Genomic DNA, 12,869 nt, shown 5'->3' on the forward strand with positions numbered 1-12,869 from the left:
AATCCCATGGTGTCAGTAAAATAAAACTGCTTTTCCAAAAAGATGCTCATCAAGAAATTTCTATTGGAGTCTGCAACAGCATTATGAAAATAAATAAGAGTACAAAGAACATATTGAATTGACCTCCTTTAGAAAAGTGGAAACATCACCTATTTATTTATTTATTTGGCAGTTGTGGGGCCTAAACTCTGGGCCTGGGTGCTGTCCCTCAGCTCTTCAGCTCAAGGCTAGTGCTTTACCACTTGAGCCACAGAGCCACTTGCAGCTTTTTCTTCTTATGTAGTACTGAAGAATCGAACCTAGGGCCTGATGTATGTAAGGCAAGCGCTCTACCACTGAGCCACCTTCCCAGCCCCATCATCACCAAAATATTAACAGGCAACCAGTCTTCCACGAGTACCAACAACTCCCATTAGAGTACATGTGGTGCACATTCGTCAAAACTTACTTTAGAAAAGCATTCATTTAAATCAGTACATTGACTTTAATCTTGTTTTAGGAGTTGTGTCCCCTCAATAGTGTTTTTTTAAATACCAATTTCCCTCAAACCATTAATAAACATCTTTTTGCTAGAAGGGAAAGCATCATAAATAGACTAAAGTGTGCTTTGAAAGTCAAAAGAATAGAAATTTGCATGAAGAAAAAGTCTAAGGATGGTAATAAGTTTTTCTCTCATGTCTTCCAAATGTGAAAAAAATCACATAGGACCATAGGAGCAGTGAGAGTCCATATGTCACTGAGTAATAAAAATAGAGCACTTGTCAATTAAAAATATCCTTAAAAGACCAAAGTAGACTCATGAACATACAGAAGTGTAATAAGTCCAAGAGAAGATTATGTTGAAAAAGACATTTAATTATGAAATTCTTTAAATAAAAAAAGCAATGGTACAAATCACCACAAAGTTATTTTAAGTGATCATTTCCACAGGCTGCTCTTGCAATTATATGCTAAAAATTTATGACTCCCATTAAGGGCCTTTTTCTTTCCTAATTAGCAATGACATCAAGAGTTTCTGAGAATGTGTAATTTTCCTTCCAGTATGACTAAAAGTATCAAACACAGTTGGCACAACATTCATTAACATTACCTTTTTATTTACTACACTCTAACTTTGTAAAATATTTAACATTTCTCTCTTCATATCTTCTATGTACAGTATAGAGGCTCATCTCTGGTCACAATGTGGCCTGTGTGTTAAAATCCCTGGGAAGAGTACTTTCCACAACATTTTAGTAAGTTTATTGATTTCAAATAAGTACAAAAACAAAAACTTGTTCACATGACTGTGTCATACCGAAAAGTATAACTTGTCCAGTAGTCTTAGTCTGGAAAGAAAAGAAAAAGAAAAAGAAAGATATCCTGCCTTAACAATACATTCTCCAACTGTTTACTAGATCATATTATTATGTATATTTATAAAGCTAATAGCAAACAGGTCAAGCCAGCTTTGACTCTGTAAATTTCTTTTGGAAAGAGTATAGTTCTTTGGCTTTCATTCTTTGTTTATCGTTAGTTCTTATTACATATGCACATATTTGAATTTATTCTTCATATATAAGTATTTAATGGCAGGGTAATAATTGGCAGTTTCTGACAGGCCAATTTACTTGATCAAGGATAGAGTTCCATGCACACAGATCAAATAAATGGGAAAAGAAATCACAGCCTGAGATTACTTTTTATTTAACTATTTAACTATTCGATCTTAGGATGGAATCATTGGAATAAATGATTCACAGACATGGAATACCACTATTCAGTAGTCCCAAGAATTACATTGCATTAGGTCTGTTTTAATGTATGCTGTCTTCATGCCTTAAAATACCTAGTATTTGTTATTATTTTTGGTTAAAGATCAAACCTGACTGAGGAAAGGCAGAGACAGATAAGTAAGAAAGGTAAAAGGAGACATATATACATATATATATATATATATATATAATATATATATATATATGCCTCAGAACATATGCTTTTCACAAGGAAAAGTGAGTGGTAAAAAACATTTTCATCAAAAAAAAAAACAAAAAAAACCTCACATCTGGATGAATTTCACAGAGTAGATAAAAACGGCCCACAAGCTAATTAAGCCCCTGTCTCTAGAAGTATTTGTTTTCTAATGATAATCAGCATAATTCTGGCAGCAGCATGTCTATCTTTTTGTGTAAAGGCTTGAGGGCGTCACTTCTTAATAATTGAGTACAGCTGAAAAATAAGATTCCCACCATTTCTTTTATGTACACTCTTGACCCAGCAAGAATGACTACAGAAGTCCTCAGGGCTAGCGTTGGCTTCCAGCTTCTATAATGGCTTCGACTTTATGACCCATTCGGCATTGGGGTTGAGTTGATACAAGTCCTTCATGTAGGTATTGTCATCCAGGCAGCGTTCCCCTAGAGAAGAAAGGGAGATCAGATTAACACAGAAGGTAAACTAGGATACAATGTTAAACTTAAGTCCAATGGTTTCAACTCTAAAGCCTTATATTTCAAAATACTTGTCATTAAAACCATTGAAGAGCAATATCTAGTATATGTCTGAGTCAGGCAGAAAAGGTCAGATAAGGTGATGTTAGGGAAATGAACCCTAAGATATGTATTCAAATATTTTTTTCTTTCTTTCATGCGATTGTTTCTAACACATTTATAAGATTATTTTTTTGTTGCTTTGTATGTCCCTCCCTAACAGTATAACCCCTGCTTTCACTGTATTTGATTTCGGTATAATTTGTGGAAGGGAAGGGGAAAAACACATGGTTTAAATAGGGATACAGGTGGACCCATTGCAAGAATGAGATGTACAAGTAGTTATGTCGAAAACGAACTTTACAACTTTCATAGGTGGGGGGAGGGGGGAGTGGGGAAGACTGGGTGGGGGGCGGGGGGGGAGGATGGGAAGGGATGGGGAGGGGAAACAAATGAGGAGGCTACAATGCTTGATAAGAAATGTACTCATGATCTTGCCCATGTAATTGTAACTCCTCTGTACAGTATTTTCACAATTAAAAAAAAAAACCATTGAAGAGTTGGTTAAACTATTGAAAATGTCCTTCTCTAAATAAGTAGATTTCAAATTAAGTTATGAAGCTGAAAGTATTTCATTGTATGTTTTTTTAATGCTCCCTTAAAATCTTATTCACTTTCGGGCTGGGAAGGTGGCTCAGTGGTAGAGCGCTTGCCTTGCATGCTCGAGGCCCTGGGTTCGATTCCTCAGCACCACATAAGCAAAAAGAAAAAAGCCGGAAGTGGCGCTGTGGCTCAAGTGGTAGAGCGCTTGCCTTGAGCTGAAGAGCTGAGGGACAGCGCTCAGGCCCAGAGTTCAGGCCCCACGACAAAAAAAAAAAAAAATCTTATTCACTTTCATTAAGCATGACAAGCGTTTTAAATGCACTAAGAAACCAGACAATTCCAAGACCTAGGAGTTAAATAGTTAAGTTAAAAGTGAAATGTGTTAATATTTAAACAGTCTTTTTACTAATAAGTTTAAAAACTCCGGGCTTCAAGTGGGAGAGAGAATACTCAAATTTCTTGTACTTAACTTATTTCCAGCTTTCTTGTGTCTCTCCAAAGATATAAATAACAACATTCACAACAACAAATCAGCATCTAGAATGTCAAGAAATTTTTTTTTAATGACCTTACCAATGTTTCCTCCAATCTCATACAAAGAAACTTCTCCTTTCTTCAGAGTCTGAGCCACACCAGTACTGGGGACAAAACAAGCTCATTAGTTGCATCATCAAATAGCTTGCAAGTAAACCACTTTCACATGCTTAGGGAGTTCTAGCTGGTGTAGAGAATTCATAACTTAGACACTGTAATTATCCGTGCATTTATATTGTCCCATCTGCTAAATGTGCTGAATAGGTAATCAAAATGTCACACCTGTAAATTAAAATAAACAAATGCAGTCATACATCTGAAGGCGAAATAATAAATCAGTCTCTAAATTTGTAAAATGAAATATTAAATTTTACCAGCCAATGAAATTATTAACCTGCTTATCTACTTTGCATAAGGGCTAAGTTTCTATGGTAGTTTTCACATTGCACTTTTTCAGTGCTAGTCATGGGGCAGCTGGGCTGACAACCGTAACCATGTTCAAGAGGAATGCAGAGAATTAAGAGTGATTCACAGTCCTATGTTGGTGTTTCTTACGTGGGAGGCACATACACACTGACAAGGGAGAAGCAAAGCGTCATTGTGAAGATTTTGCCAAGTAGGTTATATCCACATATTTATACTCTTCAAAGGACTAACTTACACTACGAAGCAGCAGTGACTATTTGCAGAGATACATTGACCCTGATTTCAACATTACCTGGTATACACATGTACTGATGTATCTCGTGCAACCCCGTAAGTATAGACAATTTCATACATGATCTAAATTTTTTCAATACAACAAATCAGGGGCAAGAATAAAGGTGTTTGGTTTTGTTTATTTTTAAAGAATATTAGGTTCAAACACAAAACAAATGGCAAAATTCAGCTCATGTTCAAAGCTTTCTGTCAAACTATTACTTTAGAAATGCATTAACAAATAGATCCAGTGTTACACAAACCGTTCTGGGAGGAAGTTCAAAAGTCTGGTTTTAAAATGTCCTATGTCGAGTGTGGTGCATGGAAAGGTTTGCATTCTATTGCGATAAGGACCTGAAGACACAGACTTTAGAATTGAGAAAAACAGGGCTGACTTATATTCACACCATTAGAAGAAGATGGCACAGGGAAACCTTTCCTCATCAGTCATATAATGGCTCACCTGGCCATCCAACATTTTCCTCCCACCCTGCATCCATCACACAACCAGATACACAGGCTTTAGATGCCTTCATACCTAAGTTCCACCTGCTGCCAAATCTTAAACAATAGTCCTATTTGGTACCTAACCAAAGCTATACTTTAAGTTGAACATTTAAAAAATTCTTTTTGCTTCTACTACATAACCCATGCATTAGGAGTATAAAAAATTCATTTGATGCTATAAAAAACCCCAAATTGAATGTTACAAAATATATTTATCTATATTCCTATTTCACTTTATAGAAACCTGAACTGAATTTTCTGATATAGGTAAGCACACATGTAATATCAGCAAATCCACGATGAAAAAGGTATTAACACTTTATCAAAGCCTGATGGGTGAATGTGTAGTTGGTTGAGCTTTTTTGCTATTCCAGTGTTCATTCATTGGCTTCAGTAGTGAAGGTGGGAGAAAGTAAGGATGAAAGGAAGTAGGATTTCCATTCTCCCCCAATATAGGCAGGATATAAATGAGAGGAACATAGGACTGTGATAGAAGAGAAATACTCATGCAAACATGTATTGAGGACTTCAGCTCCTGTGTTGGTCCAAACTGACATTGCCAGGAGCTTTGTGGTCACTTTTTTAATTATCACAAGATCAACAGGGAGTTCCTATCACAATCCACTCTTACAAATGAAGGATTGAGACTTAAGGAGTTTATAAAAAAAAAATGAGTGTGTGTCCTTAGTATCTCCAAGCAAGAAGAAATGGCCTGTGTAGGGTAAAGCAAATTCTTATTTAATAAATGTACTACAGGGGCCTGGGAAGTTTGCTCAGTGGTAGAGCGCTTGCCTTGCATGCCTGAGGCCCTGGGTTCGATTCCTCAGCATCACTTAAGCAAAAAGAAAAAAGCCAGAAGTAGAGCTGTGGCTCAAGTGGCAGGGCACTAGCCTTAAGCTGAAGAGCTGAGGGACAGCGCTCAGGCCCAGAGTTCAGGCCCCATGACCGGACCAAAAACAAAAACAAAACATAAATGTACTACAAGCAGAAAATAGGCGAAGGGTAATGATCACAAAACTAGAGATTTCCATAAGAAGATGCCAACTAGTACTTCATCCTATATCTCTAAATATTAAAGTTGATATGCACTGTGTAACTTCATAGTCATATCTTTATACTGTCACTAAATAGAGGGAGGGAATAAAAGAAGTTGACCTTCACTTGAGACCTAGACATAGATATTGTGTAAATTGATGGTGCCTAGTCTGGAAGAGCCATTCATGTCTGAAGTCAGTCAAATCACCAAAAAAATAATGTTCTAAGAGGCAATGGACTAAGGAGAGGCTGATATCTACAAGTCAGGCCAGGGAGCCCCAGAGGACACCAGTTAATGAATAAAGCCCTGAGAAATTCCAGTTCACCCAGGCGTCAGTCCTGAAAGATTCTACTGCCTTAGGGCTTAATAGGCCACACACTGCATCTTCCTCTCAGGATGCAGGGACTCCCAGATGTGGAGAATGGTTAGAGACTGGCCTCAGAGGGCAAATGCCCAGCCTCAGAATTCTAGTTCTACTACATATAAGTAGTATGTTTCCTTGCAAACATCAATTTTCTTACCGGTAAAACAGAAGGAGTAATGGTCCTTAGGTAAAGACCTAAAGACCTCTAAGTGTTACTACAAAGAAATGTATGTTGATATGCCAAAAGCCAAGCTATTGCAATAGCTTCTTTCCTATTTCACCACTATCTTTTATCGGTAGAGAATCATCTCTTCCCTCCATTGATAACCCCCTTTGTTGGAGCTGGGGGGAGAGGGGGGAGAAGGAAAAGACACTTTGACTTTCAAATAAGCTCTATATCCCTTCCAACACTTAGCAGAGGGTATTCAATAAATAGAAGCCTATTAAATACTTCAAGTACTATATTAAAAACTGAAGATGCTTTGCCAGACAACTTCATTGAAGACCCTGCCCCCTGCCTGCTCCTACCACCGAGGTTAAATGAGGAGATTCAATTCAGGGAAAGATCGTAATAGAGTATTTATACATTGAGATGCCAGTGCCCTAGATCTCTTTTCCTTTTTTAAAAATTTAGTTTATTTCAGTGAGTAGAGATGGAGGGAGGAGGTGTGCATTAAAACATGACCTTAAACCCAATGCACTCATGTAAGATCTGTAAATTTCAAGAAATGACACATCAGAAAGCACGTATACTATAGAGACAGTCATGTCAGTGGCTTCTGAAGGACCAGCCCGCAATCTAGAAGGTCTTGGTTGTCCTTAAGAAGGACAATTTGTTCTCTTTCTGTGATCTCAGAGCTTGAAGGACAGCTTGTTGTTGCTTATTATCTATTTCATAGGAAAAAAATGTATCTTGTCCTGGTTTTAATCTCTCTGTAGCCTAATCAGTAATTTTTCTACAAATAGTAATTAACCTCCAATCAACATATTGTGGAAAGACTATGGACTGATCCCATTTACCAAATCTATTCTAGACACAATGAAGGAGTAATTGGACTTCCTGCTAGAAACAGGCTTGGGCTAGGGGTGTGGCTCAAGTGAGAGAGTGCCTACCTGGCAAGCGCAAGACCCTGAGATCAAACCCCAGTACTGCCAAAAAAGAAAAAAGAAAAAGGAAGAAACAGGCTCAACTTGAACACTAACTACCTCCAACAGACTAAACTCATTCATTCCAACAGTCTCATTGTCAGCTTTGATCTTCTGTCCAGCTGGAAAGAAATTTTATGCATTTCATACCACCCGGTAGGTTTTGTTATCCCTCCCCATACACAAAAAAGGACAGCAAGTGAGTTATCCCCCAGAATAATTAAGACAAAACAGGCCTCTACCTTTCTTGGCTGAGAAACCTGGCAAGTACATCACTGGCTTTTAGTTCTTCAGTTAGCTGTATTGCCATGGAAACTTTCGAAAGATGGGGAGCTTGCACTCGAATCACTCCCTGAGGAACGTCAGCCTGCAAAGCAATAATGACACTGGAACAAAGCTGGCAGCAGCTGGAACATGTAACTCTGTACAATGCATTATATGGTAAGTGTGCTTAACTACGACACATTTTACTTCACTGCATAAAAACCTTAACTACTGTATAATGTAATTTGCTAAATTACATCAAACCTCAAATATCCTCTTAATGGTGAGAGGGGAACTTTATAATGCCTGTGCTGTAATGCTTAATTATTTTTAAAGATGTAAAGAATGACAGCAATAACCATTACTGCCATATTAAGTGCTGATTTCTGAGTATTATCTACTGGAGGGTGCTTCTTCATGTTCCAATTTATGAAACTGAATCAGAAAGGAATCACTCGGTGTGCAATTGCTATGTCTGCATTTGAAAAATTCTGTACATTCACAAAATTCCTCCAAATTTCAGTCCCTGTGTGTAAAAATAATTTTTTAAAAAAACCAACTTTATTTTTCTATATATTTGTCTTGTTCTACTCCCCATTTTGTTAAGGAGCTCATACTTTTGACTATTTACGCTGAACCCAAGATGACCAATTCTAAGTCCTTTGCCCCTGGCTATGAAGAACATTTTATGACTTTGAAGAGATCAATGAAACAAGTTTAAGGTTTTTAATATCAAAATGTCAGCTATAGCATTCGAAATAATAAGCTTAATTAATTCCTAAATGATTCTGCTAAGATAAATACTAATTTATTATTTATAACCAGATGTCTTAAACAGACTTTAGAACAGCATGCAGAAATTATGTTTAAAGATAATTCTTTAAGTATTACAAACATCCCATTTAATTCAATCAAAATTTACAAGCATCTTATGAGTACTAGACACAAGTGTTTTATTTTACAATATTACTTTCCTTTTATTTACTGAACATAACCTTGACTTGCTTTCATTCTCAAATCACAGATAGGACACAGTTGTCATGAATTTAATTTTTAAATTCAGAAAATAGTATTATCTTTTAAGACTCAGGCAGCAGGGCTAGAGGAGTCACTTAAATGGTAGAGTGCTCGCTTAGCAAGCAAAAGCCCTGAGTCCAATCCCCAGTAGCACCAAATAACAATAAATTGAATATTACCACAGGCAGCATAAAACCATGGGTGTACCTGAAAGATTTATCAGGAGAGATTTCATCTGGGAAGAACAAAGTAAACAAGTAACACTGAAGAAGAATGTTGAGGGAGCAGGAAATTCAGCCCTCCAAATCCAATCCATGCTCAGACCATTGGTTCTCACATTATCACTTCATCTAGCCTGGACCAATAATTTGGTCTTTCCAGACTTCTACCAGGCCATACAAGTTGACCTGGTTTCCTTAGCTTTATTTACTGACCTTGAAATCAACCTTGACCCTGGAATGCAAGCTTAATTTACCTTTCTCCTTGATGCTTACATATTCCATTTGTAATGTACTGGCAAGTGAGCTCTTTATTGCATGAGACTGGGGTATTTCCTGTGGGAATGCAATTCTTTTTCCTCTCTGAACAGTTATTAGTGGTGTAATACAACTCAGGGAGATGACATGAACCTCTCCTGTGGGGATGACCTCTAGCTTAGTTCCTTACTGTGGTCAATCTACCTGCTGACTGGGCCTCAGCTAGCTGTTTCCCGCATAGGAAGTGGAAAAGAATAACGTAGTACTGATAACTCTAATCTCACAGTGGAATGTAATAGCGATACTTGAAGCCCTAAGACGGGTCACAATCCCTCACTCACCTTGTGTACTCAGTAATGACAACAAATATAGTCATTTTGAATTAGCCTAATCTATTACTAGAATAATGTTTCACATTATAAACTAAATGGCAGGTAAGGATTTGCAGATTGCCTACACATTTTCCCCATGCTATGTTTTAACATACTTTAGTAAGAAATACCAGTTAATTTATAGTGGCAAATACTTTTACATGTAGATTTGTTTAATGACAGTATAAAAAAAATCATTCCTATCGACATCTCTAAATCTGCTCTAGAACATCAGGAAAACAGCCAAGTCTGTAATTTCTTTTACTATAAAATCTACCATAAATGTGTATAAAACTGAAATAGAGAAATAGATAGCAAGGATATGATGGTCTTAGGCTCTCATCCCTTTCCTCTACTATTCCTTGGGGGAAATTTGGACTATGTAGATATGAAATATAGTCAAAATTTTCTATGAACACCCTTGCTTTCCTATCTTATCCCTTCTAGAGTACTCTTGGTCCATATCTCAAAGTTTGACTCGAATATCACAGAATTTTTCCCTTCTAGGATCTTCCATGAAACACTCTACTCCATCTCCTTGTGAACAAGATGCTGGAATAAGCCACCTGTTACCTAGTGGTGTGCCACAAAATGAGTTCTATCTGTAGCTACCCATCAATGTTAATTGATTACATGAAATCACCCAATCATATTTTGCACTGAAACTGGATCGCTCATGGTAAACTTTCTATAGAGCCAAAGAAAGTATACCAATATGAATCTTTATTGATTTAACAACTACAAAAAAAACTTAGGCACAATGTGTTAAACAAGTAAGTTAACTTGTTTCTATCACTGGGCATTTCTTCCTCCTCCAGCCCCCGGGATAAAAAAAGTAAGGAAAGATTCTACAAGAGGTAATCCAGCCACTGACTCCCGCAGGGAACAAGAAGAAAAGCCAAGGTTTCTAATGCTAGCAGGTACTTATGTAAGGCTGTAGCTTTCTCTTTGCCACTGAAGCATTTCAGGAAGAGCTGGTGGTCTCTAGTAACATGACCACAGGACTCTACAGGGACCAAGGCTTTGGAGAGATCATCCAGGCTTCCTCACAAAACCCAGCACTGATTGTAGCACGGCATGAGGACTTTGGGTATTATCCATAGGTTCATAATGTCTGCGGAATGAAATGTCCCTGCATCCATTTCTCTCCACCAGCCAGGGACCAGCTTAGATTCCGTTTAACTCTTCCCAAACTACACACTATAAAAGTGTTGAGTGGGTATACTGATGCTTTTAAAAGCTTTTTATTAGGCAGCCAATGGCACATGACATCCTCCCAGGCTAACTATTGACATTCTCTGACAACTAAAGGAATTTGTAGTTAAATGGTATGTGAGTGTGTGTAGTTTATATCTAAATTAGAAACAAGCCTCGGCCTGTTTGATGCATCCCACCCAAATTCTCCCAACAAACAATACGGGGAGCAGGTGTGTGACTCAATCTGGATCTATCATGCCTTTCAAACCTTCAGTGGACTAATGAGTTTCTCTGGTAGACATGGAGATCTTAAAAGTTGTTTTTGGAAAGTTTTTGCTGAGTATATTGACAAAGGAGGCCGAGTGATATTTACATGAAAATGATAAACACTAAGTGATGCCAACGTGCTTATTGAAATGGTATATGACAACCCCTATTGAGCTCCAGAATTGGACTGTGTCAAATTGGAACACTATTAGTATACTAATTACGCTGAGCTGCCAAGCTTGGAAAAGACACAACATGCCTGATCATTAAGCCAAAGAGTCTGTGCTTAACGTGAGCCACAATAATAGCTGAGTCTATGCACCATTTAACCTTTCTAACCTTCATCTTTCCTGTTTGTTGGTCGACAACTGTGTGTGACACTGTCCTATTTTTTTTGGCGGGGGGGGGGAGTCATGAAAAGATGGGGGATGTGCCTAAAGATGGGGGATGGACTAAAATTACGTGATATACACTAGAATTGGAGAAGAGAATTTGACTAGCATGCTGTTAACGTTCAGTGAACAAATTTCCACAATTTAAAATGTTTTCCAAGCTGGATGTCTAGGATCCACATCTGTAATCTTAGGCACTGAGGAGACAGAGATGATCTAAGGCTCTAGGTTCAAAATCGGCTGAAGCAAAAAAGTCTGTAAGATTCTGGTGTCTAATTAACCCACAAAAGCAGAACTAAAGGCTTGGGACAGGCCCAGGACAGGAAGCAAAGACTATGGGAATATAGAAAATAATTTCATGTGGTCCTCATGTGGTTGACATATTAAACTGAGGTACACTTTTCTTTAAAATCTAGTTTTATTTTTTACTTGGTTAAATATAGTGATTTCTGTATTTTTCATGAGGGATAATTACTGAATTCCTTGTGCTTTTGCACTCTAATAATTTAGTGTAAGACCTTTAGAAGAGACATTAATTTCTTTTTTTCACTAAAAGCTCATTTAAATGTAAAGCTGACATTTTTTTTATTCCTATCACAAACCCTTACCATTAAAAGGGCAAATTGGAAATATAGCTCTCTGAAAAAGAAGCTAAGATAGAATATATACTTTAGAAAATTAAGGACATTTTAGCAAGGTATCTTAAGCTAAAATGACATCATTGTCCTAATCTGAACTGACAATAAAGGGAGATGTGATATAGCGGGTATTCTGCTATAGCGAGCTATTCAGATGTTCTGGTTATAATTGGCTTTTGTGATCCAAATGCTTAAAACTTTTATCCAACTTACAGGTTCAGAGTCAAGTGTCTTAAATAGCTTCCATTGTTAATAAACATTTTATTTGCAGTGAAATAAGTTCTGAAAACTTTTCCTTTTTTAATATATTTTATGCACTATTAAAAAATCAGTGTCATAAAAACAAGATTTTGTGCTTGATATTATTATTTGATTTCCACTGGTGACTTCAAGTTAATCTAGGGAATGTTCCCAGACCTAAAGCGGACATCTGAAACAGTATCTGAGACAATACTCTGTAGTGAAAGCTGCTAAACAAAACCAGATATGGAATTCCAAGTGGAGTGGTGATTATATGCTCACAAAAGCCCAGGGTCTGCTGCACTCAGCCTGGTCCAAGATTCTCTGGTGCAGCAACAGACATTTTTGTAACTTTCAGTCCATTGCAGAAACTCTAAAGCTAGAGTTCCTCTACTGTAAATTAACAGAAGTTGACTATATGAAATGATTATCAATGCAGTAACTGCATGTTTTTGTTGCTTTGGTTTGTGGTATATGTGTGTTGGGGAACAGGGGGTATGCTCACATACACATGCACTCACATGCCAGTCCGGAGTCTTGAACTCAGAGCCAAGCACTAATCTGTAGCTTTTTTGTTCAAAGCTCCAGCCTACCACTTGAGCCACAGTTCCACTTCCAGCATTTTGGTGTTTAATTGGAGATGAATATCA

At 37.4% G+C, this 12,869-nt stretch overlaps 1 protein-coding gene across 3 annotated transcripts in view; it reads right to left on the bottom strand.

Annotated features, from left to right (window-relative positions):
• Positions 1 to 834: 834 nt before the first annotated feature.
• The window catches only part of Arhgap18 (Rho GTPase activating protein 18), a 137,241-nt gene continuing 125,206 nt past the window's right edge, over positions 835 to 12,869 (bottom strand). For all 3 annotated transcript variants that reach the window (XM_013026879.1, XM_013026880.1, XM_013026881.1), the window contains exons 13-15: positions 7,600 to 7,724; positions 3,645 to 3,709; positions 835 to 2,396 (exon numbers count right to left, since the gene is read on the bottom strand). In XM_013026879.1, the coding sequence (XP_012882333.1) occupies positions 2,305 to 2,396; positions 3,645 to 3,709; positions 7,600 to 7,724 (282 nt within the window). In that variant the 3' untranslated portion in view covers positions 835 to 2,304. The remainder of the gene's footprint in view (positions 2,397 to 3,644; positions 3,710 to 7,599; positions 7,725 to 12,869) is intronic.

The sequence above is a fragment of the Dipodomys ordii genome, unplaced genomic scaffold, assembly GCF_000151885.1.
Source record: "Dipodomys ordii isolate 6190 unplaced genomic scaffold, Dord_2.0 Scaffold97, whole genome shotgun sequence".
Classification (NCBI taxonomy): Eukaryota; Metazoa; Chordata; class Mammalia; order Rodentia; family Heteromyidae; genus Dipodomys; species Dipodomys ordii.